The sequence below is a fragment of the Dama dama genome, chromosome 9 (assembly GCF_033118175.1).
Source record: "Dama dama isolate Ldn47 chromosome 9, ASM3311817v1, whole genome shotgun sequence".
NCBI lineage: Eukaryota > Metazoa > Chordata > Mammalia > Artiodactyla > Cervidae > Dama > Dama dama.
Window position 1 is genome coordinate 16,066,785 of NC_083689.1, and position 22,913 is coordinate 16,089,697.

The following is a 22,913-nucleotide window of genomic DNA, read 5'->3' on the forward strand; positions in this document are numbered from 1 at the left end:
GCCTGGAGGTGAGTCCTCCTCTCCTCCTCCCAAGTTGCAGGGAGCGAAAGCCAGAGGTTGCCTCCAGGGCAGCAGGGAAGCGTAAGCCCCTCCCTGCCCTCCGGTCTTGCCTTTCCCCCAGCCCTGGCCCCTGCCCATCTGCCTGGCCCTTCCTGGTATAGCAACATCTGGAAGACACCAAGGAAAACACTCTCAGGCCGACCCTCGTCTTCCTGCATCACAGCACAAGGCCTCTGTCCCCAGGCCTAACCACACGGACACCTCCCATACAGAGGTCTGCGCTACCTGGCCCCCAGACCCCCGTACCTGGAAGGTAACACACAGGCTGCACCAACAACGTGTCAGACAGAAGCATTCTGCAGGCAGCCTCCTTATACACACCTGTGCACCACACACATGTGCGTGCACACACACACACACACACACACGGCCCTCCCTCTCCCCCTCTGCTCCACTTGGGCTCTCCAGGTGTGCCCACACCTCCCGTCAAAACAGGAGAGCCCCCTGGTGAGCCCCTCCTCTCACCAGGAAGGGGCTGGCAAGAGGATCGAGAGGCCTGGCAACAATTCTGCTCACTCGCTGCTAGGCTGTGCTCCTCTCCTTAGACCAGTGGTTATAAACACAGGAAGATTCTGTCCCCAGCAGGACACAGCCACGCCCGGAGACCTTTCTGGCCACCACACCTAGTAAGGAGGTTTGCTACTAGCATCGAGCGGGCAGAGGCCAGGGCTGCCGCTCCAACACCCAACAGGGCACAAAATGGCCCGGCCGCGGACAATGCTGTGGCCCTGGAACATTCATGAACGCCCAGTCTGAGAAACTGCTTTAAACCATGAAGGCGGTAGAGCGGGGGCAACCTCCCTGAAGAAATACCCAGAGGAGGAGGAGGACAAGGAGGCTCTGAAGAGGAAGCCATGCCCCCCTTGCAGGGCACCAGAGGCTCAGGGCCAGGGCTTTCCTTCTGCCACACCGGTGGGTCCTACTGCCCACGCGTGACAACCCGCCCGCTCGTCTCTGCTGTCCAGGCCTGTGCCCCTCTGGAAGAGTGGGCTGGGAGAGGACAGGCGGTGCTGCCTGCAGCAGGAAGCACCACGGGAGGCTCGCCGGGTAAAACTGAGGGGGACAGGAGGCTGCACACCGCCTGCGCTCCAGGTTGGGCCTTGCGGTGGCGCCCATACCTGCATCCACATCGTTGGGCCAACCGCTGGACTGGCTGCTGCCAGCTGCCGGGGAGCGGCCTGTGCCAGGATAGAAGACGTCGTCGACAGGGCTCTCCATCTCACTGTCATCGATGGACTTGGGGCGCTTGGTGGTGCTGGGGAAGGAGGAGAGGGGTCAGGTGGGCCTCAGGTGAGTGGCCGGACTGGGACCCGGACCCAGGAAGCCTGCACTGATGCCCCTCCGTGTGGCAAGCAGGTGCCCGCTGTCAGCAGCATCTCAGGGCACTCACTCTGTGCCCTCCGCCCAGGTCAGACTGAGAGCCCCCAGGGCCCAGCCCACCCCCTCCTCCTCGAGCCCCTTCTCAGTCCACAAGACCACCCACCGCCATCCACCCAGCCACCCGAGCCCAAGAAGTGGGCCAAACCCTCAGCTGCCTCCTCAGCCCGCCTGCTACTTCCCGTCAGCTCCCACGGCCAGAGGGGGTGAGTGAGGCACTGGCCAGGGACAAAACAGCACGGGGTGACGCAAAACTCAGTCACTGTGATACTATGTTATTTTATATTAAAATACGATTAACTATGGAGATATCATAACATTTTAATGTAATATTCTAACATACCCAAATGAATACTTGAACCTCACAATGAACCAAAATACTCGATTTTTTTTTTTTTAAGGGACAGGACCGCACCCTGTCCTGCATGACTGGCTCTGACCGGGATGCACTGTGCCTACCTCCCAAACGGCTCTCAACTCCACCCCTCCCTCTCAGGCCGATCCCCCACCTGACTCAGGCCCTCCTCCCCTCCAGCCTGGTGGGAGAGCCTCTAACTGACTGTCCTGCCCATGAACACTGATTCTAGAAGTCTTTCTAGAACACATATCCCCAGCCTCTGTTCCTTGACCCCTCTGGCCTGTGAAGCCCACTGTGGGATAGTCCTGGCAGCCTGATTTGGGATGGAGGCTGCTCTCTCTGCCTAGAGCGTCCACCCCAGGCCTGTACCAGCCCCTCTTTGTCCGAGTTCAAAGGTCACACCCCCAGGAAAGAGGCCTTCTCCAGTCCCCACAGGGAGCCCCTTCCAGGCAGAGCCCTGGCCTCCCTTGAGTTTGTGTGCCTGAGGCTGAGCGCCTGTGCCAGCGCTAAGCTCAGGGGTGCACCGCAGAGCAGGCCCGGGCTCTGAAGCCAGCGCCCGCAACGGAGGGTAACAAGCTGGAGCGCCCTGCCCGAAGCACCTGCAATGTCTCGGGGCTGGGGGAAGGCCGGGGCGTGGGGCTCACCTGGTGGAAGGAGGGGAGGTGATGGATCGCCGCCCCAGGGTCACCTGGTTTATATTGTAGTAGCTGGGACTCTCCAGGTCTGCCAGCGAGAAGTTGGGCCCTGATGCTGTTGCAACAGGAGCTGGGAAGAAGGGAGAGTGTGATGAGGTCTGGAAAGCATGGGCCCCTGTTTCGTTGCTGGGAGCAGCCCCTCGGAAGCCCTGGAGTGAGTTCACTGTGGAGGCTGCTGAGGAAACCTCCTCTTGGCTGAAGCTTGTTGGAAAGATTCCTTGGTTATGATTTTTTTTTTTTCCCTCCAAAGCAGTGGAGGTTAGAGGTGGGGCTCTCCAATGCCTCCATTCCACCTAGCCCGGCGCCAGTGAGGCCAAGAGTGTCCCAGGAAGTCTGTCTGCCCCCTCTCCACCTGAGACCCCATCAGTGGGGGGCTACATAGGGTCCAAGTCCCACCTCCTCACCCCCATCCCTGCGGACTCAACCCTGGCCCGGAAGGAGGAAGGACTCACTCTGTGATACTCTCACCAGCTCCGTCACATTCCAGACCCCGGAAGTCACAAAACAGTCCTGGAAACTTAAGTGCCCTGAGGAGGGAAAAGGGCAGGTGAGTGAGTCAGGCAAGGCCAGGAGGGGCTGTCTGCCTGTCTCTCCCGATCTCGCCCCACCCTCAACTTGTTCCATCCCATGACCCGTGTCCCAGCCCCAGGCTGGCCCTCAGGGGTCCTCAGATCTCCATGGATGTGGGGTATGCTCCCATGCGTGCCCTCCCCCATGGAACAGCAGCCTCTGTTCAGTCAAGGGACAGCTGAGTGAAGGGGCTGGCAGGCGCAGGCCCACCCTGGCCCCGGAGGGCAGAGAAGGGTACAGGTTGGGGGATGTGGTGGACACAGCAGGCCAGGGGGGCGGGGTTCAGGCAGGAGGGCCGGGGGCACTGACCGTTGGGCAGTGGTTTGATGTCCGCATCTCCTTGCTGGTTTGAACTATCTGATTGTCCGGATTCTGCAGGAGACACAAAGGGTGGGGATGGGTCAAGACCAAGTGCCCCAGGCTCAGCAGGCAGGCAGCTGCCCCTCCAGCACTATGGACTCCTCTCCCCGTCCCTTCCTGAGCAGCCCAGGGAAGCCAGGAGAGAAAGAAAGGCTGCTGCTGTGGCGAGGCCGCCCTGCAGACTGCAGGGTGCTGGGCAGCGTCTCTGGCCTCCTCCCAGTAGATGCCAGGAGCACCCCAGTTGTGACAACCAAAACCCAGTCTCCAAACACTGCCTGAAGTGCCCGGGGTGAGCTGCCCATGAGTGAGCCCTGGCCGAGACTCAGGGCAAGGAGGCGCCCAGGAGGGAAGCCCCCGACTGCCCCTTTGCACAGCTGGGTTGGACCCAGGGGTCCCCCGTTCTCTACCCCACTCAAGCTCCAGAGGGAGCAGCCCTTTCCCTCCCTTCATTAATTAGAGCCAGTCCTGCCTGCCTGCGCCACCCCCACCTCACCTTTATGCATACAGGCAGCGCCTGGCAACACGGAGGGGGGAGATTTGCCTTGATGCTGTCGCCCGCTCTGTGCCAGCCTGTCTGGGCTGTCTCATGCCCCAGTGCCACAGCTGCTCGGAGGGAGCCCTGAGACAAGGGCCCATTGTGCGGTGGGAGCGCACAGAGGATGGGGGGCAGGGTGGAGTGTGTGTGTGAATATTTTGCTGAGCTTGGGAAAGCCCCCCGCCCCTGCCCCCCAGGTCCTCAAAGCTTTGTGTGCCAGGGGCACAACGGGGACCTCCAGAACGCTTGCCCGGGCACGACAGCTGGCGAGAGGGTGGTGGAGGGGGCCAGGGCAGCTTGTGGGGCAGGAGAAAGGCAGACATTCAGTAAAGAATCAGCTGCTTGTTGGGGGGACCAATGGGGTGGCCTCGGAAAACTGGGCCCTGGCATTGGCCTGGGCTTCGCTCCGCTCTTTGGAGTGACCCTGCCTCCCGGGTCTCACCCGCCACCCTACAGCTGGCCTGCTCGCCACGGAGGCCATCCTCTACCAACCTTGCGGTCAAACCGCTCACACTGGGGAGTGAATAGCAAGGAGGTTCCTGAAGAGTGACGTGGGCCCAAGAGACAGAAGTTGGGGGGATCCTGCAGCCACTTGGGAAAGAAGGAAGAGCTCCAGGTGTTGGGGCTGGTGAGCAGAACAGTAGCCTTCTCGGAGCTAAGGCCCTACGATGACTCAGCCAAGTTCCTGGCCCTTTGCATCCATGTGGCCAGTGGGAAAAAGACAGGCTGCCCCAGGACAGTTTCAGGCCCCACTTCCCCCATCCTTTATCTTGTTTCACTTAAAAAAAAAAAAATTTTTTTTTTTAACATATTTATTTGGCTGTGTTGGGTCTTGGTTGTGGCACACGGAATCTTTGTTGCAGCATATGGACTTAGTTTCCTGGCATCATGTGGGATCTTAGTTCCCCAGCCGGGGTTCCAACCCGCATCCCCTGCATTGGGAAGGTGGACTCAACCACTGGACCATCAGGGAAGTACCTTTTTAGCCAGGCTCTACTTTTTAAAAAATTCCAAATGATAATAATAATGAATCCTGTCACAAATCAAGCTAACAGGACCCCCCGGCCCGCCCCCTTGCGTTTGGGGTGTGTCCTCCCACACCTCCCTTTGCACCCACCCCAGCAGCAGTTTTAGGGATGGCAAATTCCACCCCAGGTCACTTCTTTGTCCATGGCACTCTGCTCTGGAGAGACTTCCTCCCACGCCCCCGGGGGAGGGCAGTCTCTCTCTGCACGTGCATTTTCTTGTTGCTCTCTCTCCTCAGCCCATTCCTGACTCTCTGGGTCTGATTCAAGCCCCAGCTGGTCCAGGAGGGAGCAGGCAAGGGGTTGAGGCAGTAGGCGGCCCACCGTAGCGCCTCTGTGGACCAGTGCCCCGAGCCTAATGTCTCTCAGGGCCGTCCTTGCGCAGATTCACAGCTCAGAAAGAGCGCAGCTTGCAGGACCCGCGTGTGGAGCCCAGCGAGCCGCACCCGGTCAAGGCTTTGCTGCAAAGGCTTGGTCCACTTGTCCCTGGACCAGCTCAGTCCCCACAGAGCCCTCCAGGCCAGGGACAGTGGTGTAGGAGGGGATGGTAGGAGGCCATCCTATTAAGAGTGGTCTCAGCCCTTCAGACGTGGCCAGGTGGGGACAGAACGCCGCGCGCACGCGCACACCCAGCCCAGGGACAGAAAGACGGGAGAACCCGACAAAGAGATGGAGGTGGGCCAGCGCGAGAGGCAGAGACAAATGGGGCTGCAGGAGAGCGCGGCAGACAGGAAATCCTTCTGAAGCAGGACACTGCCCCGAGACGTGACTGCTGTGATCACTATTAGCCCCATGCAAGGGAGAGGCAGGAGCGGGCTCCGGCGGGCGAGGCCCGCTGCCACGCGCCTGCAGGCGCTGCTCCGGGCGCTGCTGGCAGCCATCTTAGCCCTTGGCAGCCATCTTACGGCTGGCGGCCCCGCCGGGCCACCGCCGCCCGCCCCGGGGCGCTCGGCGCGGCTCCGGGACAAAAGGCAGAGACGCTGGAAATCTGCGCCCGGGCTGGCCGGCAGGAGCGCCGGCCCGGCCGGCGGGGCAGCTGGGGCCGGGGCTCCGCCGTCCTGCTCAGGCGGTGCCCCTTCCCCGTCCTGGCCAGCGCGGAGCGAGGAGGTCAGAGGGACGAGGCTGAGGGCTCGCCCATGAGCCACGCCGTGTGGCTGAGCCCCGCGTCCTCAGGCCGCACCCAGACCCAGAGCCTCGGCTGTTTACCCAGGAGACCCCTGCCCCAGAGAGGTGACGGGGCCTGAGGACAGTAAGGGGTGTGCTGGGGGCAGGCCCTTGCCCGCCGGTCAGCTTGGAGGGACACCTTGGGCAGCCCGGGGAGGGGGCAGACAGGCCGCTGGGCCCGTGCTGGACAGGCTCCTGGGGAGGGCCAGGAGATGCCCCCCAGCCCAGAGGCAAGAGCCCGCCAGGCCAGCTTCCTGAAGCCATGGGCACCCTGGGAGCTGTGCCCTCCGGCTGGGGCCTGCTCTGGACAGCCCCTAGGGACCAGGAGCTCGGCCCCAGGCTGGCACCCTGGGGAGCCTGACACCCCAGCGCCTGACCCCCTTCCCTGTCCAGGCTCCCTGGGGAAGGGAGGGAGTAACCCCAGGCCTTGGGACACAGAAAGGCAGGCCCCTTTATGACACCCCTTCCCAGGCCCCGCCTCATGGTTGCTTGGCTTTTATCTCACAGAATGGGGCTTATCAGAGCCACCAGCTGAACAAACACACAAATCCACGGTTAGTGAGAGAAAACCCTCCGCCTGAACTCTTTATCTCCTGTTCGCAGGCCCTGAGCACTGCCCCCTGCCAACAGCACAGGAGGCGCCCTGACTGCTGCACCATGAGGGCGCCTCCCCTGGCCACCCCCTTCTCCCCGCGCCCCAGCCCAGCACGTGGGGGCTCTCCCCTGGCAGTCCCTACCAGGCGGGCGTGCATGAGTGAGCTCCTGCCACACGGGAGCCCCCCTCCAGTGTCTGCTTTCTCACTGGGGACAATGGGCCAGCTGGTGGCCTGTGGGCCGGTGGACGGGCAGAGAAAATGTTGGCTGGCACCAGGCGGGCAGGTGCCCGGCTCCATCCTTTATCCTCTCCCGCCCGGCCCAGGCCCCGAGGCTGTCGCTCGGCTTCCCCAGCCTTCCAGGGCCACGTCCCCTGGCAACATTTCCGGCCTCGGCTTTCTCTCCAGCCTGGTAGACGGAGCCGTAGGGACCCTAACCACCCACTCCCAGCTCGGGGCCACCCTGACTGAACCCCAGCCCCCAGGCCTACCACCCTCTTCAGGGACAAAGGCTGCCTTGACTTTCTGGAGAGACTGGAGAGGGGCCGGAGGGGCCAGAAGCATTGCTGCCTCCGTTCAGTCCTGAGGTGACACGTTCCTGCCCCCGGGTGCCCAGGGCCGGACAGAGCCTCCTGTGCGCTACGCTGCTTTCCGCTCAGCCCGTCAAGTGCAGCTTCCTCAAAGCCAAGTCCAGCCACCGTCTGAGGACGGCTGCCTGGGCGTGCAGGCCTCAGGCCTCTGCCTGGTCCAGGTTTAGGGGATGGAGAGAATTTTGGAGGCTGCCACTTGTCCTTGATGCTACCAGGGTGGCGAGGGGTGTGTTCAGGCTGGCTCATGTCACACGTGTGTGAGCGCATGTTCTGCTGCCCGTCTTCCTCTCGGGACTGGGGTACTCGTGCGGTCCACACCTCGGGGCAGAAGGCAGGACTGCGTGGGGGCGGGTGACGAATCTGGACTCTTCCTAGGTGTGGGACCAAGTGGGCTCCGCAGAGCAAGGCTCTGAAATGGGATTGGCTCTCAGGTCCCAGGCTGCTCGCCCTCCATCCCCTCACGGCTTCGGTCATCCCCACCCCGCGGTCAGCGCTTATAGACGAGGCCTCGTGCAGCACCCAGACCTAGGCCAGGCTCAGCCAGGGGTTGGCAGCATGGGACCCTCTCTTCCTCAGGGTTCTTCTGTGTCTCCTGGGACAGCCCTGAAGGTCCTGAAATGCCGTTCTCCTCGCCCCCAGCTCTGCGCATTCTCTACCTCTGCTCAGTTCTTATTAAAGCCCCCGACTTCCTTTCTTCAGCTCCTCGCCTTTCCCTCTGGAATCCTATTTCTGGTCTCATTTTGCTCTGTCTTGGCTCCGTGCCCCTCTCTCTGTCCTTCCTTCTCCTTCGCTTTCCCTCTCTTTGGCCCCCTTTCCTCTCCCAGTCCTGCCTGTTTGCACAAGTGTGTGTGTGTGTGCACACGTGTGTGCTTCGAAGAGGCCTCTGCCTCTTCATCAGAGCTCTAAGAGGGGAAGCTCCAGCAGCCAGAAGGAGCCCAGAATCACACATAAACTCCAACTGACAGCATGTTTTTAATATATATATTCCCAGCCATAGACAGGGAGATATTTATGGCTCCTACTAGGTGAGGGAGGGATTCCTGCTCACTGCAGCACATGCTCCGCCTCGGCTCCCGCCCCAAACAACTTCTCTCCGAGAAGCAGGCCACATGTAATTCACCGGTTGGCTGCCCCCACGCACATCAGAGACTGACAGCATTTGTTGGGGGGCTGAGAGGGGCACGTAGGCACAACCGCACCGACACACGCGTACCCAGGCACGTGTATGTCCTAGGGCGCACATTTGCTCTACATCCAGACACACACACCCGCCCCCCCAGAGATGCCACCAACCACTTGAGGCTGTCCAACAGGGGTGGGCTGAGTTGGTGTGTCGAGAGCGGCGGTCAGCACGCTCACTGCTCAGAGGAACCTCCATTGGCTCTCTCCGGACCATTGACCTTTGAGGGTGGGGTGGGAGGCCAGGCCTCTGGGCATGCCTGCCCTTCCCCTCCCCCAGCTCTCCCCAGGCCTGAGGTTGGAGAAGCAGGCACGGGTGTGCTCTGTTCTGGGGGTGCCATACCCTGAAGGACCAATTCTGGAGCTGATCCCTGGCCCTGTCCAGTGTCACACACCTCCTCCCCCGCCACCTGCACACGCGCACACACACCCCTTTCTCTCTCTCTGCAACTGAGGAGCATCCAGGGCAAGAGAAACTCAATCTCAAAGGAAGCTGAGGCCTGGCCTGCAGCAATCAGAGCTGGAGAATGTAACTATTGTGTCTCCTGAAACCCAAGTCTGAGAATCTGAGACACCCTGAGGAGGGGAGCAGCAGATGGGTGGGGGGCTAGGGGAACGGGTCACAGAGGGGTTCTCCCTGTCTCTGCAAACAGAAGACTTGAGACCGAGGAAGTCCTTGGGAATGCAGGGCAGCCAGAGGAGGCTGCGCTCGACCAGGCCGGGCCCAGGGGGCTTTTCGATCTTCCCCCTTTCCCTCCACCACCTCCATGAGCCAGCATGTATGCTCGCAGGAGCTGGGGCCATCCTGGGGTTTTTCTCTCCTCTGTCATCCTAGACCCCATGTGGTTGGAGACAGAAGCCTGACCAGGAAGCATAGCTCTGAAGCTGTGGGTGGGAGTGTGGGCAGGGGCAAGGCAGGGAGACATGTCACTACCCCCCGCATCACCCTCCTCGCTTCTCTCACTTCCCCTCCCCTCATGGAGCCAAAGGGGCTCAAGCTTTTGACTCGGGTCACCTGTTGCGGGGAGGAAGAGACAAGTGACAGGAAAGAGAAAGAGACCAAGTTACAGCCTCGACACACGTGGTCTAGATCCGCCCTAGCTGCCCCTGGGGCCTAGGTTCAAGGAAGGCCGAGGGGGTGGGGGTGGGGGTGGGGGCAGCAGGCCGGGCCCCGGGGATCTGGCAGGCAGGGACCAGTGACTCGAGATGGGACACTCCTCTCTCATCTCTGACCCCATGGCACTGCTTTCCGCCCAGCCCACCCTGCCTCCACAGCTGCTCTCGGGGGTCCCCTGGGGAGCAAGGGCAGAGTCTGGCTACAGCAGGCCTCATGGCCTGGCAGGGGAGCTGGGGGAAGGGAGGAGAAAGCAAGTCCAGGGGCGTATCTGGTGCCCAGAGGAGCAGCAGAGGGGATCTGAAGGCTGGGCTCAAGCAAGCAGCTCCAAGCCCCCTAGGCTGCTCCCTGGTGTGAGCTGCGCCGTGTTCTCTGCCGTGCTCCTGCCAGGGGAAACTTTGTCAGCACTGCGCCCAGCCGAGGGAGGACTAGAGATGGGGCCTGGGCGCCCAGCCGCTTCTCCCCCAGGCATGACAGATAATGTGCAGCAAGGGAGAGAGAAGGACACCCCGGTGCAGAGCGAGGCGCCCAGCAGGTTGACGGATGGAAGAGCCCAGGACCATCAACCTGCCAGCTGCCTCTCCAAGTCTGGCCCAGTAGCTAACAAATGAGACCCCCCACTCAGCAGCACTGGGGGTGGCAGGTGGGCCTGCAGCCTCCTCCTGGGTCTGCCCTTTGCAGGAGACCCAACACAGGTCCCAGCAACCCAGGTATCAGGGCTCCGTGACTGCAGGGTGACCGTGCAGGCCCAGGGCTGAGCAGGAGCACCACCCCGGGTGTCAGAGATGTCCAGGGGCTGGGAGTCCCATCCGAGCAGAATTCACACAGAGAGGGAACGAGAGTGAGACATCCCCTACTGCACAGGGCGGGGCCTGTGGTAGACAAAGGCAGGAGCCCTGGTCCCAGGCCTGCCTCTGCCTCCACCCTGAGCCCACCCTTGGCACCCCCCTCCCATCCAGGGAGGTATCCTTCTGCAGGACAGGGGGAGAGGGGGGCACCCCAAGGACGAGGGGAAATGGAGGGAGGAGGTGGGCAGCCCACCAAGTGGAACAGGGCTGCCCTGAGTTCACTGCCATGCGCTGGGACCTACGGGCCCAGTGAGCCTGGCCAAGATCTGAACTGTTTCCTCATCTGTAAGATGGAGATTGCACCCACCCCCTGGGGTTCCTGCCTGAGGAATAAATGAGAAAATGGGTACCAGGTGCTCAGCCCAGGGCCCAGTTCAGAGTAGGGGCTCCTTTCAGTGGGATCACCGATTCCCTTCACCTCCCTCAGCTAAAACCCCACTCTGTCTGGGCTCAGCGCAAATGTCAACTCGGTGGGGCCGCTGTGGCTAACCCACAGCTCCCCTCCCACTGGAGTTCATGCTGTTTATGATATATCGCGTGCACTTGAGATGATGGTTCTTGGTATCTCACCCCAGAGACCACTGCCAGTGAGCAGAGGGGCTCCCTCAAGACTCGGCCCATTACCCTCTGCAGAGAGGGGCAGGGAGCTTTCTCAGGAAATAAAGGGCAGAGCAGAATGCCTTCTACACATACATCCCTCCACAAATGCAACGGCCGCAGTCCCAGGACAGTCACCACACTGCAAACAGTCAGGGAGAGGCAGGGACAGGGATTGCCAGGAGACGGCAAGGCTAACAGGGAAGCAGAGAGAGACTTGTGCCCCTGGATGCTGAGGCTGCTGAGCGCAAAGCCTTGCCCACACGAGCTCGGCGCTGGGCGTACGGGGAGCTGAGGACACCGGGGCACAGGCGTGGCCACACAAGCGGCCGGGTGCCTCTGCTGGCAGCACAGGCTGGTGCCACGACTCAGGCGGCAGCAGGAGCCAACATTTCTGAGAGGGCCGGGGGCCAGGCGTCATGTGATGCTGGGGGCCCAGAAAAGTGGCCCCCTGGCCCTGAAGCTTCTCTTTCCTCTCCAACCTGATGGACAGAAACTGATAGTGGAGGATGCCCTTCACACCAAGAGAAGGCAGGGCCGCGGCAGAGGGGCCGTGTCCAGGTCAGGGGCCTGCAGAGCCGCTCCCCCACCCCGGCCACGCTATTTCCAGTGCTGCCCTTTCTGGCCCTTCGAGCTGCCCCAGCCCGGCCTGGCCAGACAACCACCCCCACCCCCAGCTGCTCTTAGGACTATTAATAGCGTCCCTACCTCCCAGGGCCAGGCGTCACCTTCTCCCCCAACCCCCAAATACACTTGCCCTTGGTCTAATGATTTGTAAAGGGACAGAGTCCTCTGGGTGCTCATGCCAACTAGGGAAGAGAAAGGGGAGGCAAAGGCTCTGGAGGTCACCTGAGGGACATTTCTGAGACAAGCAGGAATTTAAGGGAAGGAGGCAGTGGAACCAAGAGCAAGAAACAGACAAAAAGACAAAATTAAAACTAACAGAGAGGGAGGGACCAAGACAGAAAATCAGTCAAAGCAAAGTAGTTCAAAGAAAGAAGTCTGCTATAGAAAGAATCAGAGGGGATTCTCTGGCAATCCAGTGGTTACGACTCCACGCTTCCACTTCAGGGGGCACGGGTTCAGTTCCTGGTAGGGAAACTGAGATTCTGCATGAAATGTGCCCCCCCCCCAAAAAAAAATCAGAGAAATAGAAGGTTAGAGGAGAGGCAGGGAAAAGGGGGAAAAAGCAGAGAGAGAAAGAGGAAGCAAAGGAGGAAATGATACATTAAAAAACAAAAACAGACGGGGAGAACATTTTCCTAGAATGATTTAGGAGTGGCTTCACGAACACAACTGCCTGGTCGGCACCTAGCTACCAGCATCTGTCTGTAGGGCGCTGGACAAGGTGAGGGGCTGGGGAGACTCCAGGCCAAGGAGCCCGACCCACCCACTCTCACAATGTTCTGGGTAGTGGAGGAGATGAAGAGAAGGAATACCTGACCAGGAAAAGAAAATGGGAAGATCAAATCCCCATGATTAGGAAATCCACTTTCAGTCCTCGGCAGGGGAAGGGGCCTCCACACTTGGAGCCTCTTCACCTGTTGGAAAGGCAGCTGGGTAGGCCAGAGGATGGTGGAAATAGGAGAGCATCAGTACCCCTGGCCACCCTGCACTCCGTGTTCCCCCTCTCTAACTGTGTGCAGAATCCTGCCGGCCCTGCCTCCCACTGCCCCCTTTCATTGGGAGAATCCATCCAGGGACCCTGGGGCCCTGGAGAAGAAGCAGCCACCCACCTCTGTTCTCCTCTGGGAAGCAGACAGAGGCTACCTGTTTCCCATCCTCAGGTACTCTGACTTCCTCAGCCTCCTGAGAGCACCCAGTCCCCAGGCTGGTAACCCTGGAGGAGGCTCCTCTTGCAGGGGCTGGCCTTGTGTGGCAGAGTTAGACTTGGACTCTGACTTTGGACAGCATGAGAGACCTAATACCCTGAGCACCAGGCCTTCAGGCTGCGGGTTTCTGACCAGGAGTGCCCCACCAGCCCGTCAGGCCCTCGATCCAAGGCCTGTCAGGGTTTTGTTCATTACACTCCCCCACACCTGAAAGTGTAATTTGAGTGGAGGACTCAAAGAAACCCTCTAATCTTCCCAACTACATAGACCACCCGGGTTTTCCAGGTGGCTCAGCGTAAGGAACCCGCCTGCCAGTGCAGGATACGTGGGTTCAGTCCCTGGGTTGGGAAAAGCCCTTGGAGGAGGGCATTGCCAGTCACTCTAGTATTCTTGCCTGGAGAATCCCATGAACAGAGGAGCACACAGACCATCCAGGAGACAGCTAGCTGGCACCTTCCCTCTCCTGAGAGCACATCTTTCCTAAAGACCCAAACCTCAGCACACATACCCAAGGAACTGATCTGGAACACCTAGAACAGCTCATACTCCTATAAAGCCCAGCTGGGTCTGGATGCAGGTCTGGACACACTGGCCTCCAGGCCTGAGTTCTGGACTGACCACAGGAAGGAACAAGAGGCTCCCTGAGAAGGGAAGGGCAGAGGTGCACTCTCACAGGCCTCCCCACCCTGGAGGCCTTAAGGCAGCTCCCGTCCAGAGCGGCCCCGGCAAAGCATGAGGAATTTGGGGATTTGCCAACCTCCAACTTGGAGCCCTGAGGTCCCAGGCAGGGCTGAATGATTGGGCAGGTGGGTGACCTCCCTGGAGGCTGAGACCTCTCTGGCCGCTGAAGGAGTCTTGGCTTGGAATCAGGAGCCTGGGGTCCAAATTCTAGACCTACTGTTATTAGGCCCCCAGCGTGTCTCCCGGGCCTCCTCTTTGTGCAACACAACCCCAGGCTTGCCTCAGAGGGCACGGGGAGACGTGAGCAGGAGTTTTTACAGTGAATGAAGCGGGAAGGTTTTATGCACTATAAAGTGCCACGCACACATAGGGAGCTGCTGACGGGGTAAAGGGGCCAGCTTCTGGGACTATGTTTCAGGGATGGCGGGGATACTAAGGAACAGCGGAGGGGCATCTTCCGCACGGAGTACAGAGGCCGCTGTAGGAGGCAGCTCCCCAGACTTAGGGCTGCGACAATTCAAGCCGCTAAGGGGACAAAATGATACCGATCATACAAGCCTGGCAGGTGCCAAATTTCCCACTCACAAGGCTCTGAAGTACCGAAAGGGCCTTCCCTTTCGGGGGCTCGGGATCCGCACCCCCGAGAGCGGTGTGCTGCACTCCCCGACTCGGCAGCTAGGTGGCACAGCGAGTTAACACTAGCTGCCCTCCGCAGGCTGCGGCCGGCGCGGAGGCGGCGGCGAACTTGCGCTCAGTCTGCCCTGGGCTGCAGTAGCCAGGGAACCCCTTGCTCAACCGCAAGGTCCGAGCTGGCCCCAGGAGGACGCGGCCGCGCTCGGGCCCCTCGGACCCCGTGTTGTGCGGCCCGAGGCGGCAGCTCTGGTTGCGGCCGCTGCCGAGCACATCCCGTGATGAGATAGGAGGGACGAACTTCCCGTGCTCATTGATTAGGAACAGCTTGCGGTGCGGGGGCCGGATGCAAGGGGGCCGGGGAATGGGCTAGTGAGGAGAAGCAGGAGGTAAGAGAGGGGCTGCCAGGTGCACGGCTGGGAGGGGTAATCCAGTGAGCTCAGGCTCCCTCTGAGCCGCCGCCGCCGCCGCTCTGAGCCCCGGCCTGCCTCCCCCAGCGTGGGGCTGCCCTGGATGTGGGCTAGTCTGCGGCTGCGTGACCCCTGGAGTGTTCCCAACACGCCCATGACGCCCCCACCTTTTGGCGACACGCCTCTGCGCCTGATAAACGTTTGGAGAGGAAGGTTTCTTCCTTCTTTTTTTTTCTTTCCGTCTCTCTCAAAAAGTTAAAAATGGAGAGTAAAAGTCAGAGATCAGAAACCAAAAAGAGGGATAGAAATGGAGAAAAGTCGGGAAGTGAAAAAAAAAAAAAAACCTCAACACAGGCCAGCACTCTCGCGGCGGTGGCAGCAGTCGGGCAAGGCACACCCTCCCGAGGCTGGCGTGGAGAAAGGCCCCTTTGTTCCGCAGGGAGGTTAGCCGAGGTGAGGCCCGCCCGCCCCCTCCCCCCTGACCCTGGGCAGCGCAGATCGCTTCTCGGGCCCCCGGACTGGGCCCAGCTGCTTCTCTGTCCCCCCAGTTCTCCCGCCAGCCCTCCTCCCAGCCAGTGCAACAGCCCAGCAGACGGGGAAGGGCTGCTCCCTTAGCCTCTGCCTTGCCCAAGCACCAAGGGTCACACATGTGGGGCAGGGCTGGGCTCCTCCGATGGGCCCCTGGATGCCCCTGATGCCAGACATCAGCAGCTTGTCCAGGCTGCTCTTTAGCTGTGGGGTCCGGGGGACAGATTCTGCACACAGCCAGACCCCCACCAAGGGATGGGCAAAAGAGGTGATTCGTGCTAGAAGATGGTGCCCCAGGAGGCGCAGGCTGACTGACCAGGTGCCTCTTGCCCCCAGGGTGTCTTGTGTACCCATTACAGATATGGGCTCTTTCCAGTGCCCTTGGGCTCTGGGAAGGGGTGGCTCCTGCAGGTCTTCCTCAAGGCAAAGGCTGGGCTCTGGTGCTGGGGTTGCCCTCAGAGGAGAGGCAGCACCTGAAGTCACTCCATCTGATCCCCAAGGAGGGGCCAGAGTGGGGTCATAAAGGGGGGCAGCCAGTGGGGAGACAGCAGAGGGGTGGGAAGGGAGAGAAAGTAAAAAGCATCCCTTTGTCTAGCAGCACACCTGCCCCCGCCCCCCCAACCCCAGCCCCTCTAACAGCTCACGTTGGACAGGGGACCTGAGGGATGGCTGTCCTGTGTGTCACTCACTGTGTGCCCACCATGGGCACCCTGACCCTGTCCACTCAGGCTCCCAGCCACTCAGCAGGGATGCAAGCCTCAGACTTTTCAGGCACAACTTGGCGGCTTTACACTTGGCCAAGAAGTTTCCACCCAGCAGCCCTCTCCAGCTCCCACCCCAGGCCCCCAGCAGCAGAAATCCTGGAAGGAGGGACTGGCTAGATCCTTGTGCTCCAGACAGTCCCCTGGCTTCATGCTGAGGGGGTACCTGTTCCACTGGAGGCCCCAGCCCCCCATCAGCAGTAGTGGAAGGCAAGGCAGTGACAGAGGGGAAGAAGAGTAAGGTGTGGCTGACCTCGCCCTCCCCAGGCGAGGAAGGGGGTGGGGTGGGGGGTGGGGGAGCAGCTGCAGCTGGAATCGCAGGAGCCTGGACTGTCCTCTATGGCATCGAATCGGCGAGGAGAAGCTGCAGCTCAGATACACGGTGTCCTGCCAAACCCCAGTCCTTTAATTCAATTAAGTGCGGGACAGACTTCCCAGATTTTTGTGTGTGTTCAAGAGCATGTGAAAAGCCGAATGTGTTGAATCCCGGGAGCTGAGATCTTGTGTGACTGTGTGCACACATGTGGATGTGTGAATCCTGATGGTGGAGGAGGGAGATGAGCGGATGCGAACGGTGACGGGCCGGACAGGGGTGGGGCAGAGTGGCTCGGGAAGAGTGAGCACCTACATCTTTTTAGAGAGCCAAACTCCAGACCAGGGTTCTCAACCCCCACCCCATGGACCCTTCTCAGGTGGAGCCATCCTGTGCAACAGCAGGAGGTGTTGCTGGCCTCCGCCCCCTGGGTGCCAGTAGTATCATGCCCCCTCAGCTGGGACAGCCCCAAATGCCTACCCACGGCCAAGCGCCCCTGAGGGCAGTGGTGGAACCCACTGCTCTGGGGCATCTGTTGACAACCACAGTCTGTGTGTTTACTACCAGGACTTCGCCTCATCTCTCTCCCTTTGTGGAGAAGGAAATGGCAACCCATTCCAGAATTCTTGCCTGGAGAATCCCAGGGACGGAGGAGGCTGGTGGGCTGCCGTCTATGGGGTCACACAGAGTTGGACACGACTGAAGCGACTTAGCAGCAGCAGCAGCAGCTCTCCCTTTGGGCTTAAGCCCCAGAGTGCTTGGCTTCCCAAGTGTCTCGGGTCTGGTTCTTTCTCCTGAGATAGTCTCCCTACCTTACCCATCTGGCCAGAGGAGGTCTAGAGCTACTCGGGCTCAGCAATGGTTTAATAAAGCGTTGGTGTCTTAGGAAGTATAGCAGTGGGGGGAGCCCGCGGACAGGTAAAGTGAAAGCTCAGAGCTTTCACTCCTTAAAAGTCAGGAGCCAGAGGTCATGCCCAGGTCCAGAAAGAAGCCTGAGTTCTCCATCGCTGGAGGTGAAGCCCACAGGAGAGATGCGGACGTGCCTGAGTGCAGACCCCTGGGAAGATGCCCTGCTCGGCCCCCAGAGGCCAGCAGAAGTCCTGCACAGCTCCAGCCATCAGACCACCCTCCCGTTTCGGGGCTCCAGAGAAGCAGGCGTTTAGGTGTCCCCAGCTAAACCCCAGCCCAGGTCAACCCCCCTCCCCTGTTCCTGGGGTCACCTGTAGCTTTCCTGGTGGGGGTGGAGGGACCCAGATCCAGCAGCCCTTCTTCCCTCTGGCCCAGGAAGCCTGCCTCTCTCCCTGGCCCTCCAGGAACCCTGAACAGCCCCCTTCTGGGAGCAGAGCCAAAAAGATGGAAGAAGGATGTTTATAAGCTGCTAAAAGGGAAAAAGGAAAAAAGTGGGAGGTGGGGCAGAGAGGCCCAGGCTTCCAGGTAGTGTGGATGGGGCCTCCGTGGGGAAGGAGCGAGGCCACCTTCCCCAGGGACCCTGCCGTCCAACTGACCTTCTAACTGGTGAGATGGCGCCCCCTGCCCCACCTAGCTGGGCCACAGCCAGGCAGGCCTAACAGTGTGCACACGCGGCAGTCTCTCACCCCAGAGGGCGTGCGTGCTAAGTTGTTTCAGTCCAACTCTGCACGACCCTATGAACTGAGGCCTGCCAGGTTCCTCTGTCTATGGGATTCTCCAGGCAAGAATACTGGAGGGGGTTGCTCTGCCCTCTTCTAGGGGATCTTCCTGACCCAGGGATCGAACCTGGGTCTCCTGCATTGGCAGGCAGGTTCTTTACCACTAGCACCACCTGGAAATACCCCACAGTGGGCTGCCAAATGACGGCTTCTTGACACTCTTACCCCGACCCACAGGACTCTAAGACACTACTGGTTCTAGCTTATGCGCCACCCCGCCCCGCCCCGACCCCGGCCCCAGCACACACTGCTCAGCCTAGGAAGGGCAGAACCAGGGAAGGGTCAGGGCCCTGCAGATGGGGGGCTGGGGTGTGGTGACAGGAGCCCAGCTTGGTGGGAGCGAAAGCTGAGTCCCCAGCTCACAGGGCTCACAGGGCTCGGCACACAGCTAATGGGAGGCTGGCAGTGGCAAATTGTTGTTTACTTTTAATTAAGTAAACAATGTCGGCTTTCCGCCTCCTCCCCTGCCATCCCAGCCAGTAATTTGGGGGATGACAATGGGGCTGTTTCCTTCCTCCTGCCTTCTTCCCTCCCTCCGAGCACTCCTGCTCTCCCCCGGCAGCAGCCACTGAGACGCGCTAGAGCCGAGGCCCCACGTGGTGGGGAGGGGGAGGAAGGTCCAGGCTGACCCACTGCCTGTGGGGTCCTGAGGTGGCAGGTACGAGGGGGCACGGTTCCACTGGCAGGTTCTCTGGAGGGCGGCAAGGGGAGCCTTGCCCTGGGAATCTCTCAGCCCGTAAGCTGTAGCCCATTTTCTTTCTGCTCCCTCCCCCCACAGGCCTCCTCCCTGACCACCATTTCTCAAATCCACAGAACGGGTGATCCAGAGTCTCTGGTGGAAGCAGCAGCAGAGGCCAAAACGAGGTGAGCAGGAGACATCCCCAAAGTCGGATGGGTCTCCCTCACAAGCAGCCACCAGGCAGGACCTTCTGGTCTCCTCAGGCAGAACGGGGTCAGGCCTGAGGCTGCTCAGCCTCGGGGGCCAGAGCTCACTGAGCCGACTGGATGCCGGGTAGTGGGTACCAGCTTTTCCTTGAAGCAGGGCTGGCTCCACGGCCTGGGTTTCTGCTCTTCCTTATGGTGAAATCCTTAACTTTTGAACAAGGGGCTGTGTGTTTTCATTCTGCTCTGGGCCTTACAGATTCTATAGGTGGTTCTGCTCAGAGGCCCAAGTGAGTGAGGAAAGGGAAGAAGAAAGCCAAGAAGCCAGTCTTGGTCTTTCCCCTACTGAGTCCCCTAGCCTGGGGTCGGGCGGGTTGGGGGCAGCCGCTGGGCTCCCCTCAGTGAAGAGGCAAGCCAAAGGGGCCGAACCCTGAGTCTCTGTGAGAGGCTGAATCTCCAGTGACTCCACGTGGGCAGGCAGACGGGCACAGGGCACTTATGTGGAAACAAAATGCTTCGCACATCCTTTCTCAGGAAGACTGTAAACGGGCCCACCTCTCCAGGGCGCAGCGGAGGCAGGGGATGGGAAGCGCCTCATCCCCCTCCTGCCTCTCAGGATCAGGCCTGCAGGTCCTGAGCCCAGCCTGGCCTGGAGCTCATTCCTGTCCCCTCCTCCCTGAGAGGCAGAAGACTCCTCCAAGGTGTTGGGGGTTGGGGGACTGAGTGGTGTGCAAGCCCCGCTCCTCCCCCTGCCCCCCTCACCGCTCCCCCACCTCCTTCCAAAGGGAAGGGCGGGACTACGGCGGTGGAGTTGGCTGGGGCTGGATGCAATTTCAGCCACAGAGCAGGGCTCCCTGGCTGGAAGCAATTTTCTCATTAGGACCCCGGGCTGCCTGCACGTTGGTTCTCAGCCCTCACTCCCCTCCTGCGAAACCACACCCCACAGGCCTCCCCACAGACCACTCACACGCACAGGGAACCCATGTGTAGGAGTCAGGGGGATGACAGTGGGGTCAGTGCGGGGGTGGGTGCAGGAGAGAGGTACTGGCCCAAAGCCCCTGCAGGGGTGGCCAGTGGAGAGACCAGGGCTCCTCACCCAGCAGCTGGCCACCCGCTGCCGCCTGTTTAGGGCTCCCCAGCACAGAGGCACAGACAGCCACCAGCCCCTCCTCGCTTGCCTCAGAGAGTAAGGATCCCAGCCCCCAGGACCGAGAGCCTGAAGGCTGGCTTCACACCACAATTCCCAGCCCATCCCCTTCTTGCTCAGCTGGGTTGGGGGCGAGCAGATGGGCTCTGGGGAAGCAGACCCCCTCCCCCAGCCCCAAGGCTGCTCAGAGTAAAGGGTGGTCTCAGGCCAGGGAGGAGGGGGGACCGAGGCCCTGTGAGGGGCGGCTCCGTGCTCGCGCTCCGCAGACACATGTGGTTGGACTTAAAAAGCTATTAGGGAGCGAGGCGCTGGCGGGAGTGTGGCCGGCCCTCACACCAGCAGTGGGGAGGGGAGGGCAGATGCCGAGGCGGTGAGCTCAGCACCTCCCGCTCCCTCCCCAGCAGGGCCCCTGGACTCCAGGAGAACTCGGGGACCCTCACTCAGCAGGAGAAGGGGGCGAGCCCTCGGGGGAGGGCAGGTGGGCTGCTGGGCCGGGGCGGGCACAGATTCCAGGAGGTGCCGCTATCCGAGGGCTCTAGGCTGGCCTTGGCGACCTCTGGGGGCAGGGGGACAGTCCCCAGGGGTTATTCTATGGCTCAGCGGGCCCCAGGAGAGCACAGACAGGTTCTCGGCCTGACTTCAGCTTTCTTGGGGTGACAATGGGCTGGAGGTCTCCTGTGTGCTTGGCAGGGCTGGGGAGGGGTGATTATTAGGAGAGCGGGAAGGGAAAAGTGAGCCCCACCCATCACGAGGCCAGAAAGAACCGACGGAAAGTTCCCTAGAGCTGCCAGCTTGTAAAAAGCTTCTTTTCTTTCCAAATTATGAACATTTTTTAACAACGGGGCGGGGGGACGGGGTAGAAAACTCAGAGCGGCAATCTAGGACTTCATTAGGACCGTGTGTGACCGTGACTGACTGGTGACTGAAGGTGACGGATGCATATGGGCTGAGTGTCCAAGAGTTCTATTCCAAAAGCCCAGCCAACACCCCCTCCTCGGTCCCCTTATTTTCAGAGACCTAACTCTCCTTGCCCCACGCCTAACCCAGAGAAGGCTGACACTGCAAGTGGTTGTCAAGAGGTGCAAGGGACACAGAGTGGAACCACTCCTGGGATTGGCCAGTCACTTGCTAAAGCTCCAGGTCCATCCCCGAAGGAGAACACCCTGGGGTGCTGAGCTTAAGACCCCTCTGGAATAGGCCTTAGGCTCTGGGTCCCCCATAGGACCCGAGTGAAATGCTCCCACCCAAGGCTCTTGACGTGGCTTCCCTGGTGGCTCAGTGGTAAAGAATCCACCTGCCGATGCAGGGGACCCAGATTCTGTCCCTGGGTGGGGAAGATCCCTGGAGAAGGAAATGGCAAGCCACTCCAGTATTCTTGCCTGGGAAATCCCATGGACAGAGGAGTCTGGTGGGCTAGAGTCCATGGGGTCGCAAAAGAGTCAGACAATGACTTAGCGACTAAACAACAACAAGGCTCTTGAGGTTCTAAGAGCTGCTCAGCCATTCGCTGAGGTCACTGACAGCCCCCCAGCCCCCTGAGGGAGCAATGCAGAAGTGGGGAGCTCAAGTTACACAGTGCCTCCGCTGTGTGGCAGGCAGGACCTGGGTGTTTGGGAGACATTTAATCTGTTTGACAACCCCATGGAGTGGCTGTTATTTCCCCCCAATTTTAAAGATGAGAATATCAAGGTCCAGTAGAACCAACTGCGATCAACCAGAGCCCGAATGGATGGCATCTCCACAGGTCTGGTGGCAGAGCTCCCAGCACTCCTTCTCGGGCCAATCTGTAAACTGGAGGCCTGGGAGCTGCGAGGGGACCCCAGGCAGGGCAGCAGAGAGGAGACTGCTCTGAGCCCCAGGAGTTGGGCCGGTGGGGGAGGAGCTGACCACAGAGCTGGTGCCGGATCGTGCTCAGGAAACACGCAAAGAATGCGGCTGGCAAGGGGCCAGTGGGCCAGGACCACAAAGAGGCCTTTGTTTTAGGAGGTGTCCAGGGAGTGGATGGACAGAACAGCGGAGGTGGGGGCAGCACCCCTTGGGGGTTTGCCTGGGGAAGGGCAGCCATGCCTGCACTGTCCCCACACACCGCCCGCTCCTGTCATCCCCTGCTCCTGGCCCCTGCAGTGGTGGGTTCTCGTATCCGGCCCCAGACTCCAGGGGAGAGAGCCCCTGGGGCCAGGTTCCCCCATTCTCAGCAGCCCCCACCTTGGCTTGAGGGGTGCTCCATGCTCTATCCCGAATCCACCCTTCTGGACCCCAGAAGTCACTACCCCTGTAATGTGATGCTGCAGTTCCCTGGAGCCTCTAGGCCTCCCAGCGCTGGCTGCAAGGAGTGAGGATCCTCTGAGTGAGGATGAAGGGGTCGGGGCTGAGAAAGGGGGCCTCGGACCTCCAGGTGGGCCGTGTGAAGTACTGGAGAACCCGTGCCCCACTAGTGGTCCCTCTTTTCCACTACAGGAGAGAGGGAAGGCCTTGGAGCATGTACCCTCCTCCTTCCCTCTCTGTAGTTGCAGGGTTGCTCCGGCCAACCTCTTCTTGGCATCTGGAAAAGTTTGGGAAACTTTAAAAAAATTTTTTCTGGAGTTTGTCTATGGTTCCCCAGCCTTGGGGAGCCACAGCCAAGAAGAAGGGAAGGGGGAGTAGGGGGCAGAACAGAAACTCACCAAGAGAAACAGAGCAAGGCAGGGAGGGAGGCAGGGAGACCCAGGGGGACCCCACCAGCCAGTCTGGCCCCTGACTGGCCTGACCCTGTGGCCTGCCAGCCTCTCCAGAGCCAGCAAGAAGGACCCCCACAAGACTGTCAAGCCCACCCAAGCCCCCCAGGCCTGCGGTGCCACGCCCTGCGGAAGTCCCACCCAGCACACTGCTCAGCCTCTTCCCCGGGACGCCCCTGCCAGACACGTGTGCACCCAGGTGGAGGGGCAGCCAGTGTCTGTGACCTCCGGAAAAGGAGAGGGCATCTTAGGATGGGCAGCT

The 22,913-nt window shown here is 60.6% G+C and overlaps 1 protein-coding gene across 5 annotated transcripts in view; it reads right to left on the reverse strand.

Moving 5' to 3' along the window:
• The window catches only part of NFIX (nuclear factor I X), a 95,414-nt gene that overhangs the window by 18,394 nt on the left and 54,107 nt on the right, over window positions 1-22,913 (reverse strand). For all 5 annotated transcript variants that reach the window (XM_061150150.1, XM_061150148.1, XM_061150149.1 and 2 more), the window contains exons 3-6: window positions 3,370-3,432; window positions 2,943-3,017; window positions 2,440-2,560; window positions 1,179-1,315 (exon numbers count right to left, since the gene is read on the reverse strand). In XM_061150150.1, the coding sequence (XP_061006133.1) occupies window positions 1,179-1,315; window positions 2,440-2,560; window positions 2,943-3,017; window positions 3,370-3,432 (396 nt within the window). The remainder of the gene's footprint in view (window positions 1-1,178; window positions 1,316-2,439; window positions 2,561-2,942; window positions 3,018-3,369; window positions 3,433-22,913) is intronic.